The sequence below is a fragment of the Trematomus bernacchii genome, unplaced genomic scaffold, assembly GCF_902827165.1.
Source record: "Trematomus bernacchii unplaced genomic scaffold, fTreBer1.1, whole genome shotgun sequence".
Lineage (NCBI taxonomy): Eukaryota > Metazoa > Chordata > Actinopteri > Perciformes > Nototheniidae > Trematomus > Trematomus bernacchii.
The window spans coordinates 2,198,605-2,226,600 of NW_022987573.1; the positions used below are offsets into that span (position 1 = coordinate 2,198,605).

Here is a 27,996-nt window from a genome sequence, read left to right on the forward strand (position 1 = left end):
GAGCTGCAGACAGGGTTCGAGTTATAAACTGAGCTCTATGGGGGTCTTTGAAACTAACGCGTGCGCACGCATGCACGCGCACACACACTCAAACTCAAACAAACACACACACACACACACACACTCACACACACACACACACACACACACACACACACACACACACACACACACACACACACACACACACACCAATAATAAACATATGGACAGGGGTTACTATTTAAAAAAAATTGCAAATGTATTTGGGAATCTATCCATGTGAACATATTTTGGGGGTGGACCTCAAATCCTCTAGGGGGGTCCGGGGGCATGCCCCCCCCTGGTAAGATATTTTTTTAATTTTGGAGTTAAATGCATCAATCTGGTGCATTTTGAGGGGAAAATAAAGAGACTAGATCTATGGAAACACCCATATGAAACAGATGCCACATCATGTAGACAGACAGTCACCCTGTGTGAGGCAAACCCACATTTGCGCAGCGTTGCGTTCACAATAGCCTACATTAAAAAAAAAAAATCGCTAGGCCATCGGGAAACCTCCCGGCTCTCCCGATGGCCAGTCCGGGCCTGCCAGCAGCCCTCTACTTGCTACAAACTTAAATATGAAAACATAGCCGTGGGAACATGTTTTTTTACATTAAAAACAAATAGCTTATAAAATGTGGCACGGAATTATTGATAAAGCTACATATTAGTCTATAAAATAGTTACATCATACTTATCTTAACCAGCAACACCAATAAAATACTGCTTCACATAAATGCATCGCAAATAATCATCAGTTTTTATTCAATGCATATAGAGGCAACAGAACCACACATCAACATTTCATCCATGCATTTCTTCACTTGTCAGTTGTTGTTCAAGCTCTCAAACAAACAAGCGGGCAATACATCACATTGGCTCTTTTTGCTGCTACTTTGACAACATGGTTGCAACCGGTTTTGTTTTTGTGCTGTTCATGCCAATTTTCATTTTTTTATATATAGTGAGTTGATGATTTCATAAACTAAGAGTGAGGTACATTTTCGCCTCGCAAATTTTCCATCCAAATGAAGCAACATTTCTAAATCATTTTCAGACAAATTTGACTACACATGTTAGTGTTGTTAGATCTTATTGTCTTATATTTTTGTACAGCACTTTGAATTGCTTTGTGTTGAAAGGTGCTATATAAATAAACTTGCCTCGCCTTGCCTAGTGATGACTCAAAATCTACTAGGATTAATAAATGTCCAAAGTGTCTATTACGTTAGTAGGAAATCCAACCTAGAGCAATTGAGCATTGGAATAGAACATGTTGTTTCATAAGGCCCAATGAGAACAAACACGAGGCAGAATCTAAACAGGAACGTGTAAAAACATGTTGAATCATTAAACATCTGATCGAACAAGAACAAGACACACCTAGTTTTGAGGTAGATAATTGCTGTAAACATTTTTAAGGAGGGGCAGCTTGGGCGTATTGTTGTACATAGCCTTCGGAACATGTTTCAAATGGGGGGTGCTGTGGGGATGACACCAGGGCCGGTTCTCACCAATTTGCTGCCCTAGGCAAGATTTTTGCTGGTTCATTTATATCTTATTTTACCAGTTAACATTTATTTATTTATTTATCCATATTTTTTAATCTCTCCAGTTTTAAAGGATATTGTTGGTTTACTGTCCTATAGTATACATTGGAATGATTTCAAACCTGTTTTTATTTATCCTAATAATTATAAAGGTGTGCCTTGGAAATATTTGTTTACATAAATTGTGATAAAACCGTTTGAGACACACTGAGATAACTTAGACTAAAGTGAACTATCTAAACACTCAGAGTCCTTTACTGTACCTCACTGAGCCTCTCAGGGCAAATGGAAAATGTAACCGGGGTGAAAAGGGTGTTATCTTTACTTAATTATGAATGTGAACAGTTGTATCAACAGCTTTTACAATGTGCTGCTGACTGCTGGAAAGTGGTTTTACTTTAATGTATTTGTTTCGTCCATTGTGCTAATGCGACCAGTTATACAAGAGGTAGATAATAGCTGTACTTTTTTTTAATGAGCCACATGCCATGAGGCACCAACATAATTGTATTATTTAGACTGACATTAAGAAGTTGAATCAACTCATTACAGGGCGAGAGAGTGAGAGAGAGAGAGAGAGAGAGAGAGAGAGAGAGAGAGAGAGAGAGAGAGAGAGAGAGATCAGACAAAGTGATATGAGTGATAGTGAAACGTTTTAACTTTCATTTAGCAAAAAATAGCGTGAAACTTTACATGCAAGTTCCAAAGTAACTTCTTGAAATGTAATTGTCTGCGGTGATTCTACGGAGTCCCCAAAGGCCCAAAATTGTGCACACAAAACATATTTTCATCTGCCCGGGCATAAGGAAGTTGCTCTACTTATGAAATCTCTGTTAGTTTAAACTCCCACTTCACTACTTTACATTAAAAACAAATAGCTTATAAAATGTGGCACGGAATTATTGATAAAGCTACATATTAGTCTATAAAATAGTTACATCATACTTATCTTAACCAGCAACACCAATAAAATACTGCTTCACATAAATGCATCGCAAATAATCATCAGTTTTTATTCAATGCATATAGAGGCAACAGAACCACACATCAACATTTCATCCATGCATTTCTTCACTTGTCAGTTGTTGTTCAAGCTCTCAAACAAACAAGCGGGCAATACATCACATTGGCTCTTTTTGCTGCTACTTTGACAACATGGTTGCAACCGGTTTTGTTTTTGTGCTGTTCATGCCAATTTTCATTTTTTTATATATAGTGAGTTGATGATTTCATAAACTAAGAGTGAGGTACATTTTCGCCTCGCAAATTTTCCATCCAAATGAAGCAACATTTCTAAATCATTTTCAGACAAATTTGACTACACATGTTAGTGTTGTTAGATCTTATTGTCTTATATTTTTGTACAGCACTTTGAATTGCTTTGTGTTGAAAGGTGCTATATAAATAAACTTGCCTCGCCTTGCCTAGTGATGACTCAAAATCTACTAGGATTAATAAATGTCCAAAGTGTCTATTACGTTAGTAGGAAATCCAACCTAGAGCAATTGAGCATTGGAATAGAACATGTTGTTTCATAAGGCCCAATGAGAACAAACACGAGGCAGAATCTAAACAGGAACGTGTAAAAACATGTTGAATCATTAAACATCTGATCGAACAAGAACAAGACACACCTAGTTTTGAGGTAGATAATTGCTGTAAACATTTTTAAGGAGGGGCAGCTTGGGCGTATTGTTGTACATAGCTGTCGGAACATGTTTCAAATGGGGGGTGCTGTGGGGATGACACCAGGGCCGGTTCTCACCAATTTGCTGCCCTAGGCAAGATTTTTGCTGGTTCATTTATATCTTATTTTACCAGTTAACATTTATTTATTTATTTATCCATATTTTTTAATCTCTCCAGTTTTAAAGGATATTGTTGGTTTACTGTCCTATAGTATACATTGGAATGATTTCAAACCTGTTTTTATTTATCCTAATAATTATAAAGGTGTGCCTTGGAAATATTTGTTTACATAAATTGTGATAAAACCGTTTGATACCCCATTCACACCAACGGTGTTTCAGGGCCGGTTCGGAGCTGGAGCTTGAAAAGCACCGGGTTTTCCTGTTCACACCGCAGCGGAGCAGCCTCTAAGCTCCGGAATCCGGTTCGTTTCGAGCACCAAAAAGTTGTCCGTCTAGAAGCAAGAACCGCATACGTCACGCTTACGTCGGAGGGGGGCGAGATTAACCTGAGCTAACAGTTAAGACGAGTACGGCAAATAAAAGTTGTAACAAGCAGTAGTGCTGAGCAAAGTGACTAGAACGCAACCACACACTTGTAAAAAAAAAACACGCTTTATAAAGTCAGGCAACACTAACCAGGCTTCGTGTGATTCTGTTTATTTGTACCTTACTTTGACCATCCGTTCGCTGTTATTGATCATTGTGGAGAGCAGGCAGACGTTTGTTTGTTATTATAGCAGCTATCGGATGGAATCAATACATGGGCTGCACAGGTTGTCATGTCCGACTATCACAAGTAGAATCATAATGAAAAATACGCCGGTAAAAAGTAAAAAGTGCCCGTAGAAAACGGCTTAGCAAGTAGTCAGTTTAGCTTCGGTAGCTTAGCTATGCTAACATCACCCATGTTATACCAGAGAAACTTTCATAACAGCGTTGTGATGCCAAACAGCGTCAATTCAGACTGACACCAAACAGCGTCAATTCAGACTGACACACATTCACTTAAGGGGAACTGGGGATATGTATCAGCTGCTTGTGTGACAGTCAGACAGTGAATACTTTAGAGCCGTGTGAGCTAACCCGGAGCTAACGGGAGAATACACTCCCGTAGAAGAGCAGCCAGCACTGCAGCGGTCGGTAAATGCCGCTGAAACACATTAATAAACAATGAACCACGGCACTCTGGAGAAAAGTATAAGGTTGGAGAAGTCGTTATTTAATTTAATCTGGCTTCTTATGATTAAAAGCAACACGATCATCGACCCGACGCAATCCCCGGCCCGTTGTTGTTGTGAGGTGAGCTCCGTTGGGGAGAAAATCAGCGACGTAAACTGTGACGTCATGACGCAGCAGCGGCAGCACCAGTCGGGCCATGAGCGGTGTGAAAAGAGCCGGAGCTAAACCGAAGTACCGGTTCTGAACCTGAAAAGCTCTAGCACGGAGCTTGAACCGGAGTTGCGTTGGTGTGAAAGGGGTATAAGACACACTGAGATAACTAAAGTGAACTATCTAAACACTCAGAGTCCTTTACCTCACTGAGCCTCTCAAAATGATTGGTCGTACTTTTTACAGTATTACGGCTTCCACAGATGACATTTTTTTATGGATTTTTTGTCAAAGCACTTAAGATATTCATTGCTATCGGGATGTTAAAGGTGGGGTAGGTAAGTTTGAGAAACCGGCTCGAGATACACTTTTTGTTATATTCCATGGAATGCTCTTAACATCCCGATAGCAATGAATATCTTAAGTGCTTTGACAAAAAATCCATAAAAAAATGTCATCTGTGGAAGCCGTAATACTGTAAAAAGTACGACCAATCATTTTAGCCGGCCCGGCTAAAATAACTGGATGGCCTACCTACCTGTCAGCCTTCCATCTGTGCACAAACTTATCTCGTGCCCTCATTGGTCATGTGCGCGTTCGTGTGTGTTGGAGGAGGGACTCTATAAGGAAGTGGCAGATTTTCTCCGGTTGTGTATTTTCAAATTCTAGCGATCTCGAGCTGGTTTCTCAAACTTACCTACCCCACCTTTAAGAGCATTCCATGGAATATAACAAAAAGTGTATCTCGAGCCGGTTTCTCAAACTTACCTACCCAACCTTTAACGTAAATAATACTCATTACATTGACACATGCATTATTTGTGATTAAAATAATGGTTGTTGGTAATGTATTAGCGACCCCCACAGATGTATGATTTCACTGCGTCCGTGGGAGCTCAGACCCCTCCTTATGGGAGCTCAGCTCCCATTGGCTCCCACATAACTCGAACCCTGGCTGCAGAGGTCGGATGGCACATGCAGGTAGACCAGCCAGGAGGGAGTTGCAGTAGTCTAGGCGTGAGATGACGAGAGCCTGGGCCAGAACCTGTGTCGCTTTCTGGGTCAGGTGGGGACGTATCCTCCTGATGTTATAAAGCGTGTATCTGCAGCAGCGGGTTGTAGCAGCGATGTTTGTTATCTAGGGTCACACCCAGATTCCTTGCAGTCTGAGTCGGGGAAACAATAGAGGTGCCGATGTTGATTGTTAGGTCAAGAGTGGGACAATGTTTTCCCGGAAGGAAAAGCAGTTCAGTCTTGTCAAGGTTGAGCTTGAGGTGGTGAGCAGACATCCACTGAGAGATGTCCGCTAGACAAGCAGAGATGCGTGCGACGACCTGGGTCTCTGAGCGGGGAAAGGACAGAATTAATTGGGTGTCGTCAGCGTAGCAGTGGTATGAAAAACCATGCGGGCTAATGACAGATCCGAGCGAGTTTGTGTACAAGGAAAAGAGGAGGGGACCAAGTACAGAGCCCTGAGGGACCCCTGTAGTTAATCGACAAGGGTCGGACTCGGACCCTCTCCAAGTTACCCTGTAGGTGCGGTCTTTGAGGTATGAGGTGAGGAGGGAAGGTGCAGAGCCTGAAACTCCAAGTTCTTGGAGAGTGCGAAGGAGGATCTGATGATTCACCGTGTCGAATGCAGCAGACTGGTCCAAAAGGATGATGACAGAGGAGAGGGAGGCTGCTTTAGCCGTGTGCAGTTCTTCAGAGACAGCAAGGAGGGCAGTTTCTGTGGAGTGACCTGCCTTGAAACCAGACTGGTGCGGATTCAGAAGGTTGTTCTGATGGAGATAACAGGAGAGTTGTACTAGAACCGCCAATCGGGTCAATTTGACCCAGAGCTGTTTTTTATTGTATGTAACTTTTTTTCAATAAAATATTAAAGTCTCCCAGTCTGTGACTTTTCCTGAAAGTGTGTTATGTAGCACCCTATGTTGTTAAAAATTGTCAATATGAAGTCAGATTGAAGAAATCGCCAAAATAATTGCCATTTATACCTATTTACGCCCAGCCCACCCCTTTTCATATAAACATGACGTGTTGCTATAGCAACGCCTTTTGTCTACTGCGGTTCCTTATAGATTGAGAGATAGATTGAGAGAGAGAGAGAGAGATAGATGGATAGATATATTGATAGATAGTTATAGATAGAGAGAGAGAGCGAGATAGAGACAGTCTGTAGTGAAGGAGTGCGCTCCCGCTCACGGGAAACTGCTCGTGCTGCGCTCCGCAGCAAACAGCTGTAGGGCGAGTTGAAAGTACGTTATGCTGGCCGGGGTGTCTAAATAATGCTTCCGGGCCAGCGGGCCATTTATAATGTCGAGCCCTGTGAAAAGCTGAGAGTCCACAGATTCTATTGGTATACGTTTCATCCCTGTGCGATCAAAACTCACTGTTCAATAAAAGAACATTTTACCTTGAAAATCAATGCATTCTAACAGCGGGTCAATTTGACCCAGGTGGCGGTTTTAGGTATACAAAAACCTCTGGCGGTTCTAGTGTTAAAGATAGCGCGTTCAAGTGTTTTAGACAGGAACGGGAGGAGAGAGACAGGCCTGTAGTTTATAACATCAGATGGGTTGAGAGTGGGTTTCTTTAGGAGAGGGTTTGCTCTTGCCTCCTTGAGACTGTTTGGAAAGTGACCAGAAGTTAGAGAAGTGTTGATGAAATGGGTGAGAAACGGTAGAATATCAGGAGCGATAGTCTGAAGGAGGTTTGAGGGGATAGGGTCCAGAGGACAAGTGGTAGGACGGAACTGAATCAAAAATAATATTCAACCTGAAAAATTATTTCAAATACTTATTTTTATTTTGAATATATACATCATTGTGTTTTTCAAAGTTCAGGATAAAAACTTGAACTTTCAAATAAATTGTATTTTTTTTAAAGAAAACGTATGACCCTGTCCCTCTGTACATTCACAGAGGGCCCGCTATAGTAACTCAATGAGAGAGCTCTCATTGCTCTCAGAGCTCTCATCTCATCAAACTCTGAAAAATGCCGTCTTCACATAACTCGCAGACGGCATTTAACCCTTCACATTCCAACAGAAACTGAACAGGCAGATTCGAAGGATTTATTTCTTTGGAAATGTTATTTTAAATACAATTAAATCAAGTTATTTTGGTAAAACTAATGAAAAATATTAAAAAAAAAATTTAAATAAAATGTTTTTTTTTAATGTTTTCAAATATTATTTGTTAGAATATCTTAGGCCCTCAGAGAGCCTAGAGCAGGGGTACTCAAACTTTTTAAATTAAAGGTCCAGTTGTGAACTTTATACAAGGTCACTGGTCCGGATCAATGCCAGTAAAGTCCACCCCCCCCCCCCCCCCAGAGCGGAGAAACGAAACTGAAATTGAGAAGCAGTTTCTTCACATTACAATGTTTAATCTCACTATTACAAACCAAGGTAATACTTAACGTTATCTGGAATACAGCTGTGTATCACATCAGTTTAATTCTTAGATTTTAATAAATGAGGCGGCCGAATAACTGAGCTTTCACACACAGAAGTTCAATTGTATCTGTTATCAGTCCGAATACACCATATTTTCCACTATGCAAATAATGGCAGATTGCACTACATCTAAATTGTGACTGATTCATGTGTTGTACTTCTAACGTGTTTTGCAAGGTTCATGGAGCCTTAGTTTGATATCTATTGTACTTTTGTTTAAAGCATCGTGCATTTAGGCATCATATTAAACTAATATTTACACCAGAAGTAGCCTACCTGGTGATAGACTACACGGGTTATATGAGGTAGCAGCATAGATGTCAGTTGAGTTCTAGAAACACGTGTTTGAATTAATGATCAGTTAAGCCGAGCGGATGTATTTCCTGCAGCAGCATGCCAGTGTTGTTTGTTTTACGTTTACAAAATGAAAGTAATGTAACAGTCTACTCTACTGTGACATACCACCAGCTGCTTTGTCCTCTTTTCTGCAAAACAACAAACAATGAAATACATAATTGTGTTTAAAAAAATAAAGCTATACAAATACAGACATTTTACAGCCTGAAGAGCACGTGTACTGTTCACATTATCGAGGCACAGCCCCAATAAGTCCAGTTTTACTTTCTTCCTTTCCTTCTTATCCACCCTCACAAGCCCTGCTCCAGCCCCAGAGCGGTCCCTAGCATCGCCCTGACCTTGCAGAGCCCCAGAGAAGCCCGGATACCCAGCCAGGAGCAGGGCCGAGATATGTGGACATCAGCCCAGTAGTGCAGCATCTCCCTGGGTGGGACGTGGTGGATGGACACCATGGCCTGATAGCAGCAGCGCCCGTACGGCACCCCTAGGCCCCCGGAGAAGAGTGGGCAGTGTGAGGGCAACACTCCAGCTGTCCGGGCACACAAACCAACAAACACATCCTCAGGGGGCAGAGGTGTGGAAAGAGGTGACGCAGAGGCCGCCAGGGAAATCTTGAGCAGTGCGGAGCGGGACAGAACATAGGCTGTGCCACTGCAATAGTCCGGAAACACAGAAGGAGGGTAGGCCCCTGAAGGGAGGTAGTGCTTGCCATCTGGGTCACGGTTCGGGGCCACGTGGAGATGCACCCTGCCAAGGTATAAGTCTCCTTGTTCGTAGGGGTTACGACTCCTGTTCAGGAAGTGCAGGAGGGCACTGGGATTAAACAGGACGTCATCATCCACTTTGGCCATGAAGTGGGCCTGGGGGCAGAACCTGCGGGCCCAGCCCAGCAGGGACAGGGTTTTCAGGGTAAGGTTGGAGTAGGTGTCCAGAAAACGCCCCTGAATCAGGTCTCCTCGCTCCCTGGCCTCCTCGATCAGCAGCTTGGCCAGTCCGGGGTCAGAAGCTACCCCCACCATGAAGAGGGTCATGACGCGCAGGCCCCTCACCTCCACCTCCCCTCCCCAGGTGTCCCGGATGGCCTGGCGGGCCCTCTGGTTGGCAGAAGACGAGGTAACCATGGTGATGAGGTAAGGCTTGGCACGCTGGCACATTAACGGGCTGGGCATGAGCAGAAACTCCTCGGGTCGGGTGGGGGGGACGCTCTGCGGGGGGATGATGGCTGCGTGCGACTCCACCAACGTGTTCATGTTCATGGAGGTGACCCATGATTCGATGCAGTCCACAAAGAGCAGAGCCAGTAAGGCTAAACTCGCTATCGCTGCGCACAGATAAGGCAAAACACCAAACCTGCCCCGCTTTCCAAACCGGGGCTTACATATCCACAGCCCCCGTCCGACCATGGCCAACCCCCACTACCGTTACAGGCAGCTCTGCAGACCGCTGTAGCTGCTGCAGCTTGCCCCTCGCTCACCGGTCCTCCTTTTCTTGTCTCCACGATTAAAATCCCTTTTCGGTCATTGCGTGTCCATCTCTCTTGGTCTTCTCGTTGCTCTGAGGTTTAGTGACGCGCAGCAGCGACTGGAGGAGGCTGCAGTGAGAGGAGCTGGTACCCTTGTGTTGATGCTGCAGCCCGGTCGGTCTTTACTAAAGCGGGGTTGCAGCTGCGCACATGAAACGGTCGATTCGGCAGCAGCCCGGAGCTGTTTCTGCCCTGCTTCTTTACAACCAAGTAGCTAATGAGGTCGATCATGACAAAAGGGAAAGTGTTAGATGATCAGATGCCCTTATATAGTTAAAATCCTTCTTGTGTTTTTTTTAGATGCCTCTGCTCTTGACAAATATGTAAGAGTTCCTGTCATCGGTAAACACAGTGCGACTTTACAACAGACATCAGACATATAGGCTAATGTAACTGTCCTGTGGGCAAACCAGAAAGACACATTCCACGGGACATCAATAGCATTCAAACGGTATTGACAATTGTTACCCTTTGCAGTAAGACTTCATTTGTACAAATATTTTTTCGTAAAATGTCACTGTTTGCGATCACCAGGCTAATGATTATTAAAATAATATGATATTATAGGCCTAGTTAAACTGTGGATAAACTGTAAACTGGGTGACTTGGTAACACATTATTTTATCTAGCCTACTATAGCTTCAGATTCCGATTAAAGCTGCAAGTAATGGCGTCGCATATTTACTACATTGATGGAGATCCAAAACAGATGAGATCAATCAACTATAGCCAATTTTCCATCGGAGACGGTAAATATTATACAAAAGAAAATTATAAATATTTAACCCAAGGAAATATACATTTTATTGTAACGATTACATTCATAATGGTCATTGGGTATATTCTGAATCTCTGCTGCCGTGCTCCTATTGTTCTCCTGCACATTCAGTCGTATAGGGCGGTGCAGGGCGACATCTGGTGGTCATTCAGAGGTACATTTTTTTCTGAGGCTGGACCATAAAGTTCTATTTGTTTCCATAACATGGAGGGAGATGGTCATGTAAATGCAGGCAAATGGATAATGCAAATATGAATTGATTCTCGACTGCAGCTACGTGAGTGCACAACCTGAAATCTTAGACGCAGACAGATTAGGTAGACCTACTTTTATCAGGCCGTAGTTTACAAAAATGTACATGATGGGGAAAGTGCAGCAAACAAAGCCGCAATACCTTTCTTTTGTTTTAAACAAATGCTGTTACAAATCACAAATGGTTGTTTTTGACATGGTTCGAGACTCCGTCAGAAAAAAAAACATCAAGATTAAAATAGTTGCATGTGACTTTGTGAGATTTTTGTGACTAGGTGACATTTATTTATCTTTATGTGAAGATAAACATATTCTGTCGTACAAAGATTTACTCCTTTTCCTAATACCAATAAATAAACCTACACATTTCTTTTAATTTCAAAGTTTAACTACTAATCACAATGTTTCCTAATTTCCTCAAAAGTCTATTGTTCTGGAAGGCTTAAAATTTCCACATTTTTGTAACAAGATTTACATTTGTAATGACATTTACATGGCTGAATAAAAGCATTGACTATTTGTCACACTTTTTGTATTGTAAGGCTAAGCCTTCATTGCTTACATGTAACTTTTTAATTACAGCCCTGTAACAACAACCATCTGATTGAAAACAGTTTGTATTATTATAGATAACTATATATATGTCTATCTATATATATATAGATAAACATATTTCTTTCAAAATCACCCATAAAATCACATTTGAACAACAAATTAATTATTTAATTTCCAGGGGTTTTCACAAAATAAATCAATTACTTTTCAAAATAGGACATGGTTTGGGAATATATCATTGGAGCAAGGAATACTTAACAGATACAAAAAATACTTGAGTGTCTCTTATTCGTCTGATAGTAGCTTACACTTTATTTTATTATGTTAATTTTATAACATACAAGAAAAGTCATTCAGACACGATGACGTCAGTCCTGTCTGGCTCGCGCCAAGGGTGGGGGGTGTTGGAGGCGCGCGGGGACGCGACGGAGGAAGTAGGGGGAAAAAAACAACCTCAACCATCATCAACGCTGGCGGTGCGGGGTCACGAACTATGACCTTTAACAGAAGAAAACCAAAACAAATATTTTATAAAATATCAAAGAGACCGAAATCTGTGAGCAGCGTTCCCCAGAGGTAAGTCTCAGTGACGGATTGAAAACCGTAGAAAGCTCGACTGAGATACCGGAAGATAAAAGAGCGCAGCTAATCTCAGCTAGCATGTTAGCTAGCCGCTGCGGAGCTCCCTTCCTGCCCGACTCTGGCAGCTCGGGACCGGGCAGGCACCGCGGAGCGCAGGGCGGAGTCTGGCTCCGCTGACATGCTTATCATTTCACTAATTATATGTGACACTACCGTCGACTTATCCTGGACCGATCCATGCATGATACAATGACATATCAAGGGGAGAGGGCTGCAGACCGCTGCTAGTGTTGGGTTTGCTAGTGACTGCTAACATAGGAGAGCTGCTGCAGATGAACTCGACCCTTTTACCTTTGCCATCTCAGGGACATACGTGGTTTATAAGGACTAATACTTTATTTAACAAAGCTGTATTTTTATACATGTACTACCAGCACAAAATCAGCCGGCTGCTCTACTGTCTGGAAATATAAGTATTGTAATATATTTATCACAAGGATGTGTTATTGGCTGACTGCCAGTTTGTCCATTTTGTTCTGTTGTGATGCGTTTGAGGACGGAGGAATTGATGGGCTCTCTGTTAGACCAATCAGTGAACAGTATAGAGCAGCTGGCATCCTACCTTTGGTCAGTGAACATATCATGGAGCCATTGCAGGCTCTTTATACATCAATGTACTGCAGGCAATTAGATAGATAGATAGATAGATAGATGGATAGATAACAACACAGATAGATAGATGGATAGATGGATAGATAACAACACAGATAGATAGAAAGATAGATAGACTTTATTTATCCCAAAATTGAGAAATGATTTGGTTTCAGCAGCAGTTTCAAGCATGACACGAGTTAAACATGTTTAAAAGATACAATAGGATACAAATATAATGCACAATAAAATTAACATTAGCTGCAAGTATATATAGTAAGAATAAAAATGAAAAATAAAATAATCCGTTTGGAACCCCTTGAGATCTACTCTCGTTTTCAAGGGGGTTAAGTACACAAAATATATATTTTAAAATAACAAGATAATAAGGCGATATCGAATAATAAAAAAAAGATAAATAATAAGACATACAAAAATCACAAGATCAAGCAGAGCAGGAAAACAAAGATATATTTCATTTCTATTTTATAATATGACATTATTTTTTAAACAAATAGAAAGATGAGACGGTCAAATATCAAGTTATTATTTTAGCTTTTTGCAAAACTATCTCATACAAAGCAATACATTTGACAAAAGTTCAAACACATTGATTTCAGATTCTCCTGATAACTATTGCATACTAATTATTTTGGAGTAAAACCTTTTTTCTGTCAGTTTATCTTTCTGTGACTGTGATCAGAATCAAGTCTCATCTAAAAGGTCACGGCAGGTTTTCTACCTAACAATAACAATGCAACCAAAGACAGCAAGAAAAGCAGGGGTGATCTAGGTACTGTATGTCCATATTAAAGATGGTATATTTGTATGTAGGAACATCAGCTCTCCCCCTTTGTTACAGTGCCATATTGGGCCATGTGGATTCCCAGCAGACTGTAGTGTAATCTGGTTATCAACGGTCTCTCAAATCTCACGTCTAGGTCGCACTCAGAGGTCATTGACTCATCTTGCACATCACTGCAGTCATGCAAACGCTGGACTTTTCTGACAAAATATTTACCTGAGGTGTCTGCACAGGACAAATATCAAAGTATGTGAGATGTTTTGTAACACCGACTACCTAATGTTAATGCTGATATGTAACCATGAACAGATGTTATAACTATTTTGTATACTTTTATTTCTCTTATCATAAATAAATGATTGTATGTGTGAACGTATGATTTGATCCATCACTGATTATTCCACTTTACTGGTAAAATGTAGAGACATGTGTTTTTCGCCCATCATGCCATTGAAAAGAAAAGTTATTTTATAGTAGCTGTAATTGTCACTGATAAATAGCTCCTTTACAAGAGCTCGACAGACATCATTCCTTTTGGATTGTGATTTTCAGTGGTAGATTTTCTTCATATTTCCAAACAGACTTCACTGATGACCCTTCATCATCATGACCACCAGCCTAAATCTGCTCTCTCAGCAGAAAGTGGACTCTGAGCACGAAGCCGAGGTGAGAGGGAGATTTTCATGATGTGCTGGCAGTCTGAAGGTTTTTTAAAGTTAAAAATACTCTGGTGCTCCTATCTTTGTTTGCGTGATTGGCGGATGTTACATTTTTTGTTGTTGTTTCCATAGGGACATACCTTCTGTAGACACTCCGACTTCTTTTCATATAAAACGATCTACGATTCAAATGTGTATGCTGTAAATGGACTCAAGTAAGACAAATATTTGATGCAGACTTATAGATTATTTGTGTTGAAGCATGTTGAAATGTGTTTTAAATTGTAGGTGTCATCCTCTCCTTCAGACTCAGTGATGGGTGAGTCTCCACAGCGCTTTCAGGTCCTCTCCACTGAACCTGCCACAGCGCTACAGCGAATACAGGTAACTCTCAAATTCTTCAGATGTGAACCTGCTGCTACCTGTTGAACTGTTCCTCTTTAGCAGCATCAAACTAGTTGATGTTGCAACATGTGACTCATCTCTCCCACCTTCAATGTCATTCTGCTCTTTTATTTTTTACTTCAACCCCATTGGACCATGTTCATTTCCACCTCCCTCTCTTTCTGTCTCCCTCTTACATCTCTTAACCCCCTCAGATTGTAACTGACCAGCAGACAGGTCAGAAGATCCAGATAGTGACAGCGATGAAGCCGTCCTCTGCTCCCAAACAGCAGTTCATTCTGACAACAGCTGACAGCTCAGGGGCTGGCAAGGTTATCCTGGCCTCTCCAGACGGCCACAGCACGAAGCAGCTCATCTTCACCGCCGGCGACAGCCTGATGCCAGGAAGGATACAGGTACAGTCCTCTCCCTCAGTCTGCATTCATATACTATGGTGGTATGCATTCAGGGCTCTTTAGTCTTAGGGACCTGATCAGGGCTACAATGTATATCTCGTCTTACTTCCAACCAATCCCACATTTCTTTCTGTGATTTTGTTCATGCTTTATAACATTTTAGTTTCTTTTACTCTCAGTTTTTTATTATGTGTTTTGTTTTTGAGATTCTTTTTATTCTGTTAAGGATTTGTTCTGTTGTTTATTATAAAGAACTTGATAAAAATACGTTTTGAAAGGTACTGTGTATATTTATTTCACTTATTTCATTGATCTTTTTTTTTGTGTCATTCACACAAATTGACACTCATGAGTTTACAAGACACTCAAAAATAGAGTTCAGGAGGTCACATTTTTATTACAAAATCACTGTTTTGCAGTTATTTGTCATACTTTTCAGATAGCCATGATTATGACATTGTGTTAAGGTGAAACACAAGATGAATGGCCTGTGTTTGACTTTGCTGTTCAGATCGTCACAGATCCAGTGTCGATGGAGCGGTTGTTAGGGCAGTCCGGAGACCTGAGCCGACCGCAGCCAGTGGAGTACTGTCTGGTGTGTGGAGACAAGGCTTCAGGTACTGAGGCTTACAGTCAGGTGCATTACCCTGTGAGGACAAGGTCATGTGTCCTGACGCTAAATCTGAATGTATGTTTGCTGCATATTGTCTGCAATCAAAGGTGGGCCAGTGACTCGCACACTCTGACCAGTTTCTCCTGTGATCAGGCCGTCACTACGGAGCAGTCAGTTGTGAGGGATGTAAAGGCTTCTTCAAGCGGAGCGTGAGGAAGAGCCTGACCTACAGCTGCCGCAGTAAACAGGACTGCGTCATCAACAAACACCACCGCAACCGCTGCCAGTTCTGTCGGTTGAAGAAATGCCTTGACATGGGGATGAAGACCGACTGTGAGTCTGAATGCAAATCCAAGACACTATAGAAAAACATGTAGACAAAAACAGGGTGTCTGCAGGTTTGGAGAAGTATTACAAAACAGCATTTAGTTCACTAAAGAATCCTTAAAACATAGTCTTACATTTTATACACAAAGTCTGGATGGGTCTATACTGCTTCTTTCGAGGTTTTTGAATGAAACATTGAAAGGTTTGAATGTCTGTCTTCTTATTATGCAACAACTAAATCCACAGTTTGTTGTTTGAACTAGTGTAGCGCCCATTCTGGCTGGCTTGTGCCATTGCTTCATGGTTCAATGCAACATTTACACTAATCTAAGCTTAACGAGGGCAAAAGCTGGAGTAGTAAAAACGTTGTTTTAGGAAGGCTTAACGCCAACAATTATGAATTAAACATTTTTGTTGGATAAAATCATGCACATTTTGAAAAGATTACATCCATCTTTTTGTCAGAGATTTTGACTTTTTCACTTTTCAATGTTCTAAAGTTATTAGTATTCTATTAGTATTTTTGGATCACACAAAACCGAAAACAATCACAACTGCAATCTTATTCTACAAACTGTAAAATTATAATGTAACCCAAAATTGATCTGGAACGGAGTTTACATATTTGGTTTAATCATATTGGATTTAAACAGACTGAGTAGGCGTGCAAAAACAAAAACTTAATCTTTCTCTTTTGGTTCATCCTCAGCTGTCCAGAGTGAGAGAAAGCCCATCGACGTGGTGCCCAGAGAGAAGCATGCAAACTGTGCCGCCTCCACCCAGAAGATTTACATTCGCAAGGACTTAAACAGTCCGCTCATCGCCACGCCAACCTTTATCTCCGATACAGAGACGGATGGCTCGAGGTCAGTGGGAATCAGACCTTTAGAGAAACCTCACACTCTGTTATTCTATCACTCACCTTGTACTGTGATGTAAACTGGATTCTGACGATGTTCTGTGTCTCCTGCAGATCCAGCCTGTTGGAGCAGGGCATGCTGGTGAACATCCAGCAGCCGCTCATCCAGAGTGATGGGACTCTGCTGCTGGCCTCTGACTCAAAGGTACAGCTGCTGCAGCACTTACTGTAATGATAATATATACCATTTGATATATATATATCTGCCCTATGTCTGCCCTGCTGCTGCCTCCTTCTGCTAATAGAAGTATGATCCCTCAGATGGAGATGTTGGAAGATTTTGTTCCTTGTGACACTGTTATATTTTGTCTTAGTATAATGAGGGTCTAAAAAATAAGACTTTGAGCATTAAAACCTGTAAAGCTGTTTTTATTTATCTTGTAATGTGTGTCACCTCACAGTGCACGTTTCAATCTGCCTTGCTTGTCAAAACATAATATTCAATGTTCATACTGAATGTAAGCAAGAAAAACAAGTTCCGTTTGTTCATTGAAAGTTCAAATAAAGTGTATTCAAACAAAATAACTGTGTCCTTAATGTCGACAAAAGGAGAGAAAGGCTGCCTTATTTACAATTCTACTATGAACAGAAAGTAGGAAGAACAAAATAAAAATAAGAAGCTACAGTGGCTCAGATTAAGATTCAGATTTGTATCACATAAATACTACATTTCTAGGCCACAATATGTTAAATACTACTCCAATAACATTTAATCAACTCACTTCAGATCATTTGTATGCTTTGTTCCAGTGTAGGACCCCCTATTTCTATAGTGGATCCTGGTTCAGCTGACCTATTTGATGGAAATGATTCTACATTATTCTACTATTAATCTAGGCCGGTGGTGGCGAAGTCCATAGCTTAGCTTGGCAACTGGAAGGTCACCAGTCCCGGAAAGACCAACTGCTACCGAGGTGTCCCTGAGCAAGGCACCATTCCCCACACTGCTCCCCGGGTGCCGTACATAATGGCAGCCCACTGCTCCTATCACTAGGATGGGTCAAATGCAGAGAAACTGTTTCGTTACTAGTACCTGTACTATGTAATGACAATAAAGTTCAATCTTCTTCTTCTTCTTCTTCTTCTTCCTCTTCTTCTTCTTCAATGTTTTCATTTATCTTCAGATGGATCATGCGCACGGAGACTTGGGGACACTAGCCAATGTGGTGACGTCATTGGCTAGCCTGAGCGACTCACTCAGAGAGAATCTGAACAACGGTGATACCTCAGACAGCCAACATGAGGAGGAGTCTGCCAGCGAGATAACACGGTCAGTCAGTTTGTTTTGAGAGGTGTCTTCATCGTCGAATCAAACAAACAGGCACTTCAAATTCAAACATGGCTGCAGATCATTTTCTAGAATAATCTATTAATTGTTTACTGGTTTAATTTATTGTCATTAAAATAGTGTTAAAAGTTCATCCCGGTTTCTGTGACTTCTTCAAATGTCTTGATTTGTCAGTACAAAAAACAAAGATACTGTATCAAGGATTATATGACAACACTGAGAAAACAGGAAAGCTTGAAAGCACCTTGTGCCATTGTTTTGCATAAACTCAATTCAATCAGGAGAGACGGTTTTGATGTAAGAATACATATTTATTTCCAGGAATACACAAATGAATGTAATGGAGTTTTGGCGATTAGGCCCCGTTGTGCGGGAGTATCATTCGGGAGGGTAGAACCGATCCGATGAAACCCCCCGGGGTCTAGACACTGGTGGTGGTGAATAGATGGTTGGGTTCGATCTGAAGGGGAGTGGCTTAGCTTGACCCTGGATTCGGAGGGACGGGAGGTGAAAAGGGGTTGCGTCGAGTCACCTGAAATGACAGCTGTCAGAGGGGAGAGCAGATTTAAATGGTTTAGCGGAGCGCTATAATAGGCTCGTGAGAATAGAGCGAAGTGATTGGTTAAGCTGGGGAGTGACGCCCCCGATCACTTATTGAGAGGAGAGAGAGTAGTAACATGGAAATAGCAAATTAATGAGTAAAGAAGGTCCTCCTGGTTGAACGTCGTTGCAGCTCTCTCTGGCTCCATCTGTCAAGCTAGTTGCCCCTTTGGAAGAAGGATATCTAAAATTCAATATTCTTGTCTTCAGAGGCAAAAAAGATCAAACAAATGACGAGACAAAAGTTCTATTTCTGTTGCAGAGAGTCTTTTGTCAGATCTGTTCATGTCGCGTTTGTTTGTTGTGCACAGTGCCTTCGACACCCTGGCCAAAGTTTTCAACCCCTCTGAGGTCAGCATTAGACAGGGTCTGGAGGAGAAGCGGCAGTGTGTCAGTGGAACAACCATCCAGCTGATTGGTCGAGACCAGGAGACCCCCATCATTGAGTTGGAAGGACCCCTGCTCACAGACAGCCATGTCGGCTTTACGGTGGGTGGAGGCAACTCAATGGCCCAAATAACACATCTGATATGAATTATTATTCATGATTTGTTAAATAATAAAGAAAACACACCATTATTTATACCAGGGGTGTCCGAACTACGGCCCGGGGGCCAAATGCGGCCCGCGGACCATTTTGAATCGGCCCTCAGCCGATTCAAAAAGTATAATGGAATATGGCCCACAAATGAAACTTCTGCTTGTCTTATATTGGACTTCTTAAATATATATGTTCAAATATATTACACAGTATTCATGTGTTAATAAGCCCAATTTTCAAATATATTCAGTCAATTAAAGTTGGAAACATTTTCTAACAAATCAAAGTTGATAAGAAAAAAGCCCAATAATAAATGCACAAAACAACCTTGAAATATACCCTTCATATTTCCAATCTGAAGCTTCTGTTTTAAGGAATGAGCTGCCAACACAGTAAATGAAACCTTATTGAAGTAGGCTGTTTTTTTCTTAACCCTTGTGATGTGTTCGAAAGCTGTTACCGTTCATGGTGTTCGCGGGTCAATTTTGACCCATGATTTATCTCAGTCCAAAACACTCAAAAAGAATGACTATCATCCAATATTGTTTTAACTACATCATAACTAACTTATTATGCCTTCATAACCGTACAATCCTGGTGTTATTATATGTTATGCCCCCAACAAACATTACACCACATATTTAAGTAAAACCTGTGATTCAATTCACTCATTATATTTCCTATAGTGAAGACAGTGGATCATTACGTTATCTGACTATAATAGGCTAATATTTGAATACAATCTCCCCAAAAAAAGTTTTTAATTATTGTGACAGTGGATGACGGGGTGGGGTGTCTAAAGTCAAAGATGAATCTTGATTGGGCCAAATTTGACCCCGAGTCACCCACAGCAATTCTGCTGGGTCTTCCCAGACCCGAACACCAAATTAAATTATACACTTTTATTTTTAGAGACCTTCAGACTTGGCTAAAATGGTCAAAATCAGTTGTGTAGTGTTTATATAGCTGCTGTGGAGGATACCATGAAGCCTTGTTCCGTAAAAAAAAAACATAAGGGTTAAAGCATTTTCAAGTATCAAGAATAATTTACCTTCATTGGATTGATTTTTCCAACTTCTGAGGCAATATACCTCACCTCTAGGGAGTGGCCCAGCCCTTCCAATAATTTTCTGTATGTGGCCCTCGTGAAAAAAGTTTGGACACCCCTGATTTATACAATGGTTTATTTACTTACAATTTTGAATTGTGTATAAGCTAAAGCCGTAGTCAGCAAATCTTGTTTCTTTAACTTCAGCAATCATCACTGTAAGACATCTTTGTCACACAGTGTTTTATATTTTCCTCTCCTATGATCTTTTCCTCTTGTCTAGCTGACCATGCCCAGCCCCATGCCTGAGTATCTGAACGTGCACTACATCTGTGAGTCAGCCTCCAGACTCCTCTTCCTCTCCATGCACTGGGCACGCTCCATCCCTGCCTTCTCAGCTCTTGGGTGAGAATGCATTTGAGACAGGAAGACTTAACTTAAACAGTTATTCTCCTTTTAGGAATGCAATTAATTGTTATTTGATTTTACCAGGAGAACCCCAATTTAGTTTTAGAATTCCTTTTATAAGGGATTTCTGGCCAAGGCAACACGTACAACGTTTACCATAAAAGGAACAAGCAACAGACTAAAACAAACTACATTATTACATTAATAATTACATTAAATTATGAATCCACTGTTCAGCAACACAACATTCGTATTCACTGGTCAAATCATTCGGTTTTTAAAGTATTCAACGCTGAGAAAAATATTGAGTAAGGTGAGTCCCTGTAGCTCACACAGCGATGAGGGTGCAACATGTTCAAAAGCACATTCACTAAAGACACGGGCCGTTTCTCAATGTCGAGTAAAGCTGCTGCAGAGCCACTATTTCAAGTATACTACGTCATCGAGTGGCGCCGAAGGACTGTTTAAATGCCCAGCATTCGGCGCCACTCGATGAGGTAGTATACTTGAAATAGTGGCTCTGTAGCAGCTTTACTCGACATTGAGAAACGGCCAATATCTGTTTGAGAATGTTTCCAAAGGTTGCATTATTGCCTGTCTTCCTGCTCACACTTATGTATCTTCTGTCTCCGTCCTCCTCAGTCAGGAGGCGAACACCAGCCTGATGCGGGCGTGCTGGAACGAGCTGTTCACTCTGGGTCTGGCTCAGTGCGCTCACGAGATGAACCTGTCCACCATCCTCGCCGCCATCATCAGCCACCTTCAGAGCAGCATCCAGGACGGTATGGACCTCAGACCTCGTCATCACTTCTCAGTAGGACACACACACATATATTCATGAGTCAAGAAGTGGGATTTGATTCATATTTTAAGTTGTTTTCACTGCAGCGTTTTCCGATTGCTTAATTACATTATAAAACACACACACTGTTACCTGTGAGACCTAGATGTAGCTATTTTTTAATTGAGCAGTTTGAATTTAGATGTGAGCGAGGGTTTCTCCTCCTTTTGCACCGTTCACACTCCTTCACTGCACCAACACAACCACTAAGCCTTATGAAAATGAATGCTTCTCCAATATGCAAATCCTAATTCTTCAGGTATTAGAAAGTGTCATTAACATGTACTATATAAAGATAAATTACATTCAAAATGTGTCTACTGCCACTTCACAGAAGGCAACTGCAGGTTAAAGGTGCTCTATTATCCAGTTTTTTTGGTTTATTTAGGTAATTTTGGATACTACTAGAATACGTTTACATGCTGTAATGTCAACTTTTTTTCCGCTCATGATGCCCTTCTGCATTACGGAGCCCCTAAAGGTTAATGGAGAGAAAATAAAAGTATTTCGTTAGTTTCTCGTTCGCATGAGAAAGTTACCGGTGCGCCAAGTAGGAAGTGGAGCACAGAGGAGACAACCGTTTCATTGCAGACTGTTATGTTTATGTGGAGAAATGGCAGTGCATACATTATTTGAGATATATTTCAAACTCTGACTTCATTTAGGGACATTTTGGCCAGGGGTTTAGAGCTATTTGTTTAAGCACCGGATTCGCAAAACAGAAGAGTCTGTAAACCAGTCTGCTTTGATCTATGAATTCCTGTCCGTGACTCTCACAGTATCTGCTGCCCACAGCTGTTTTATAGAAGGAAAACCTCCTTCACTTTATGAAATCTCTGCGGCACCAGTGGCCTGTACTGCGAAGCAGGATTTGCTATTTACTATTCATTCATGAAGTATGACGCTGCGCTGTCAGCACGCTTCTCCATGTTTGTGATTGGTCAAATGTTGCTAACCCCGTCCCTTTCACGTGAACGCGCTCTCAGCCGGACAGAGAAACCCTGGTTGATTTACTGAGTTGATAACCAGCTTCGTAGAACCGCTTAGCGAGATCGCGTTTGTTAGGGTTAGTTAAGCCGGGTAACTCAAACATATCCAGGGTATGTTGAACTGGCTTCGTCGTACAGGGCACTGGAGGCAGTAACGTGTAACTCAGCAGAATCTGAGAAGAGCAGCACCAGCTGCAAAGAGCTGTGCCTTTTACTGTTTACTTCACTGTGTTTCCCTTCATTAGAACAGCTGAATAGAGATCGAGGCTGCTACGTTTAACCACACACACCTCTACACACATCGAATACCAGAGTATTCCCCCTATTACTCGTTTTATGAAGGAGATGTCCGGTCACCAGGGCGCATGATGTGCGTGTGTTTGTGCTCAGCTCCGCTCTGTATGTGTGTGTTCGGTGTGTTTGTGTGTGTCCGACACCACCGGCATTTGTTTTCAAATTACCACGAACAGTAATTTACACAAATCTGGTTCTCCATAGTTATATGTGTATTCCCAAGTGAAAGAAATTTGTTTAATCTTAATCTCGATGTAGTGCTATAGTCCTGCCGGAGTGCACCGGAACGAACGACACTATCATAAACAAATGCCCACACACACACACACACACACACACACACACACACACACACACACACACACACACACACACACACACACACACACACACACACACACACACACACACACACACACACACACACACACACACACACACACACACACACACACACACACACACGCGCGCGCCCTGGCGACCGGACATATTCTTCATAAAACTAATAATATGGCGTAATAGAAAGTATCTCGTGCGAACGAGAAAGTATATCGTGCGCACAAATTAATAAAGCGTGGCCTCGTTTTATTTATTTTTCTCTCTATGAACCCTCCAGGGCTCCGTACTGCATATAGCTATATTCAGCCTTTTTTCAGAATCTGCTGAAAAAGCCCGGTCTGATTGGACAGACAGTGTCCTGTCAATCACTCTGCAATCAAGCCCTAAATATTATGCTTGGCTGTAAGCTGTACTCTGTGCCGAACTGCTTTATTTTTTGCAACTGCCACCGCAGATTATTACCGATTTTAACAAAACATGACAACATGTGTCATCAGTCAACAGTCTTTGATATTGATTTTTATTTTTGGTTGACGTGACACTCCAGGCAAGATTCATCTTAAAGTAAATAATGAAGCCTTCTTTATAAATCATTTTCGTTTTCCAGAAAAGCTTTCGGGGGAGAGGGTGAAGCAGGTGATGGAGCACATCTGGAAGTTCCAGGAGTTTTGTAACAGCATGACGAAGCTGGAGACGGACAGCTACGAGTACGCCTACCTGAAAGCTATAGTGCTGTTCAGCCCTGGTGAGTGTCTGCTTTCCTCCAACAGGTTAATGATAGGTATCATTCAAATCTAAAGATTTCCATGAAGGAGGGAGAGTGCTTTGAATAAATGACTTGTATTTGCATTTTGAAAATGAAAAGTTGTTCTGTTTGATTATCAGATCACCCAGGTGTGGACAGCAGTGGTCAGATTGAGAAGTTCCAGGAGAAAGCCCTGATGGAGCTGCAGGACTACGTGCAGAAAACATACCCAGAGGAAACCTACAGGTACATCCTTACTTCCTGTCCATCCTCGTCTGGACTGCAAGCATGTCAGTTTTTACTAGCACGTCTCACGCATCTGATACACTCTAATTTAAATGAATGCAGCTTTGTAACCATAAGTGTTTATTTATGCACCAGCGCCAGACACTAGAAATCCAAAATACTGCAGAATACAGGGAGATTTTCCTCATGACGATAGCTTGATCAGCATTGTGTGAGCTTCTTTGGATTGAAATTAAATAGGCGTTTATTTATATATAGAAAGTAAGGCACTCTAGCTTTGATCTGGTTTAATATCATCCAGTTTAGAAATCCATTACAATGAATAAATGTGGGGTTAAACGGGTGGTGTTGAATGGTACTTGACCTTATCTGTTTGAGCTCTGGAAGTAAAAGAAAAGAGGTTGGTGTGGGGGACACTTCTGAAGCAATTGGAAACAGGACTCAGAGAGACACGAGGAGAGCTGGAGCTTTGATGGCAAACACTGACGGTTTATTTGGAGCTTCGGCCGGAGAATTCACAAGACATGTCACGGGCCACGAGTTGACCACACGGTTGAGATGCCACAATCAATTCTGAAGAACTCTTCTGTAGTTCCAGGTTTTAACTAGTTCGGAGTGTAATAATCAACATTCTTCATCAGCGAGACTAAACAAATATGGACCCTGAATCTAACTAGAGCTGTCGTCCATAGAAAAGAATGTGCGCAAGGGAACCTACCTTCCTAAAAAGAAGGGCTTCTAGATGTCCCTGAACAATAAACTATCTCATGTCAGCTTGTGCTTGGTCATAAGCTGGCAGCAACAATGCGCCCAAGCTGCCCCTCCTTAAGAGAGATAGCAGCAATACCCAAGGCCGTAGACCTATGCCATGGGAAAGGAGACAGTGAGAAGAGAAAATTATGAACTGTGTCAAAGGTTGAATACATAAGAAAATGATTCCTCAACAGTTGGTATTCACTTGTATAGAGGATTTAGTGATTTAGGATCTAGATTTAGTGTATAGGAAATGTAGTGTCTCTCTGGCTAACTGACATTCATTTTGGCACCATAAACACATTTGAGAAAATGCTATGCAACATATAAGAGCACCGCATTTGCCAAACAGTGAACACATGAGTTTAGATGAGTTTTCTTGTCTCCCAGGTTGACCCGTATCCTGACTCGTCTCCCGGCGCTGCGCCTCATGAACTCGGGCATCACAGAGGAGCTCTTCTTCACTGGCTTGATAGGTAACGTCTCCATTGACAGCATCATTCCCTACATCCTCAAGATGGAGACGGCTGAGTATAACAGCCAGGACTCTGACCCCACAGACTGACAGCCAATCGCTCCAGCACCAGGAACTTTTAGGATCCACTTCAGGTACTCTTATATTTCTCTCGTGGAGTTTAACGTTGAACCCCACTCTAAAGTCCTGCAGCAGCCCCTTGTTTTATAACGATGCATGGTGCAAAGTCATTCAGGAATCCTCGATATATTAACATGATCTGGGATTGGAAAACCAGGATGACGCTAGGAATGTTTTCTGGAGCTAACGCAGTGCGGTAATCTTGAATTTCTGGCTCTAACCTCAGTCGCTCTGAACTGAATGGAAAAGGAATCCCTCTGCAGCTTCAACTGTGCTCCTCTCCTTTAATGACTTCATAGCACTTCAAGCTAATGACACATGAGCTTTAACTTCTAAGCCTTTCCTATTGTTTCTGTTTTAACTAAGCCTTACCATGCTCTCATGTTGATCACATACGTAACTTACCATTAGCATGCAGATAACAGACTCTAATAAGCTGAAACAGAAATCCTGCTCTTGTGGAAGTGGAATCTCAACTACTTCAAAGTCTAAAGACTAAAGTAATTTCCAGTACTCACTTTAAAAGTGTACTTTGAGCTATAAAGTGTTTGTTTATGTTGGTATTTGGTAACATTTGTGCAGTAAAACTAATATTTAAATGACCGTACTGTTGAATTGAGAATTCAGCCTTTTACAAAGATAACGTATGACTTTTCTGAATGTCATACAATGAGGAATCGATACACGCTTTGTAATAATTCCATATTTTTTCAATTTTTAAACTGACAACATTGCCTCAAAGGTGTAATACATTAATGAGAATCTCTTTAAATACATAACAAAAAGTTGGAATGAAACTCCAATCAGGTATGAAACTAACTCAAACCTCAATTAATTCATACTCAAAGTTCTGTATTTATATGAACTGGCGTCAACAGCATTTACCGACCATTCAGTGCATTACAACATGACCAATGTCTGGTTTATTTTAGTTTTACTTTGAACTCACCTTCAGATTGGCCAAATTAGCAAGTTTCACTGACCTTTTTCTTTTTTTATTCTAAAAGACTTATCAGAGATGTACACTAATGTATGTATTATCATTAATATGTTGCTAATGACCAGTGCAATCACCTGATCACTTTCCCTTTACGACAATCTATAACATGGTAATTCTCTCTGTCCCATCAGTGTCATGGCACTTCTTCTCAATCTGCTTTTTGTATGTGTATTTATCATTGGCAGTTAGTTCTTTTAAGGAATTATATTATCTTAAATATTTTTGAGTTCAGAAATGTTACTTATGTGTAGCAATGTTACTGTTTTTGTACTTGTGTTTGCATTTGTTCTTTGCTTTGTGCACATCAATCAGCTTGTGTGGCGTTCCACTGTTTTCATGCTGACTAAACCTTTGTGTTTTATATGTTTTCTAAAAACGTTATGTTGTTGTAAACAAAATGTGCTTGTTGCATACTAAGTGTACTTAAAGTACTTTTGGGCAGGTTTCCCTGATTTGAAAAAAAAGTTTTTTTGGGAAGCCATTTTCGAGTACGTTTTTTTATTTTAAAGACCTGCATTTTCTTTAAAGACAAAGAGTTGCATTGACTAACCCAATCCTCAATGGTTCAGAATCCACAGCAACATGAATGATAACAGGAATGTAAAGAGGTCAAAAAGGATTATGTCTTGAAAAGTAAATGTCAATTGTAATATTTTGGGTTTAAAACCCATACAAACTGTTTGTAAAGGCACTGTTGTGAAATGACCTTTGTACATGTAGTTTCATTAAAATGAGTGCATGTTGTTTGTAAGCCAGGTTTTATAATCTTGTCGCTGTCTGCCCTCATAAGGAGCATTGTTATACATTTTATAGTGCATTGCAGTGCATGAAGAAGTTGCTTAAGTGCATTTTATTAAATGCTTTATGAAAAATGTGTATTTAAATGTTGTGGCTTTAAAATATTAACCATAAGCAGCTCTTACATTACAGGATAGTACATCAGATTTCTATTATTGAGCTTTGTGGCTTGAGTATCCTATGTTAACATTGTATACAATGTTAATGTTCTTGGTTTTTTATGCTTATGTGAAATGCATTTCTTCAAACATTGAGATTTAGAAACAACATAAATGTTTTGCTCAAGTTTGTCACAACCCCACATTTCTACCTCACACCAATGAAGATGTAAAACATGCATAATCGACTGAGCTCCTGTATCAGCATTCCAGTCTCTGAGGCTTGCTTCTCTGAAGCCACATGCTATAAAAAGAAATAAACAATTCATTATGAAATATGACATGACTGAGTCTATTATTGCTGAAAACCTAAGTATGACGCTTGCCAACACCTGGATATTACAGAGTTTTCTCTCATGTAACTAAAGCTTTGTCAAGGACAACACAAAAACACAACTCAAACTATCGTTGAGAGAAACTTGTCAGTAAACGCATAAAGGATGTTAATCTCATATGAAAAAAAAAGTAAAGCTATA

At 41.0% G+C, this 27,996-nt stretch overlaps 2 protein-coding genes across 7 annotated transcripts; one reads left to right on the forward strand and one right to left on the reverse strand.

Annotated features, from left to right (window-relative positions):
* Positions 1-7,943: 7,943 nt before the first annotated feature.
* b3galt4 (UDP-Gal:betaGlcNAc beta 1,3-galactosyltransferase, polypeptide 4) lies at positions 7,944-10,188 on the reverse strand. Its single transcript, XM_034126328.1, has one exon. It carries the CDS (start codon positions 9,815-9,817, stop codon positions 8,705-8,707), a length of 1,113 nt encoding a protein of 370 aa, XP_033982219.1. The 5' UTR covers positions 9,818-10,188; the 3' UTR covers positions 7,944-8,704.
* nr2c2 (nuclear receptor subfamily 2, group C, member 2) lies at positions 9,450-27,801 on the forward strand. Of its 6 annotated transcripts, none has more exons than XM_034126325.1 (16): positions 9,450-9,544; positions 14,141-14,225; positions 14,351-14,433; positions 14,526-14,602; positions 14,818-15,018; positions 15,530-15,635; positions 15,785-15,964; positions 16,668-16,824; positions 16,932-17,022; positions 18,002-18,147; positions 19,077-19,254; positions 20,638-20,759; positions 21,405-21,544; positions 23,833-23,970; positions 24,111-24,216; positions 25,360-27,801. In XM_034126325.1, exons 3-16 carry the CDS (start codon positions 14,424-14,426, stop codon positions 25,532-25,534), a joined length of 1,827 nt encoding a protein of 608 aa, XP_033982216.1. In that variant the 5' UTR covers positions 9,450-9,544; positions 14,141-14,225; positions 14,351-14,423; the 3' UTR covers positions 25,535-27,801. The 6 variants fall into 6 exon arrangements, 5 of the variants coding, with proteins under 5 accessions (XP_033982216.1, XP_033982214.1, XP_033982217.1 ...); XR_004555564.1 differs by lacking the exon at positions 9,450-9,544 and adding an exon at positions 11,924-12,097 and having other exon boundaries at positions 21,405-21,576; positions 25,360-25,490; XM_034126323.1 differs by lacking the exon at positions 9,450-9,544 and adding an exon at positions 11,924-12,097.
* The last annotated feature ends 195 nt before the right edge of the window (positions 27,802-27,996 follow it).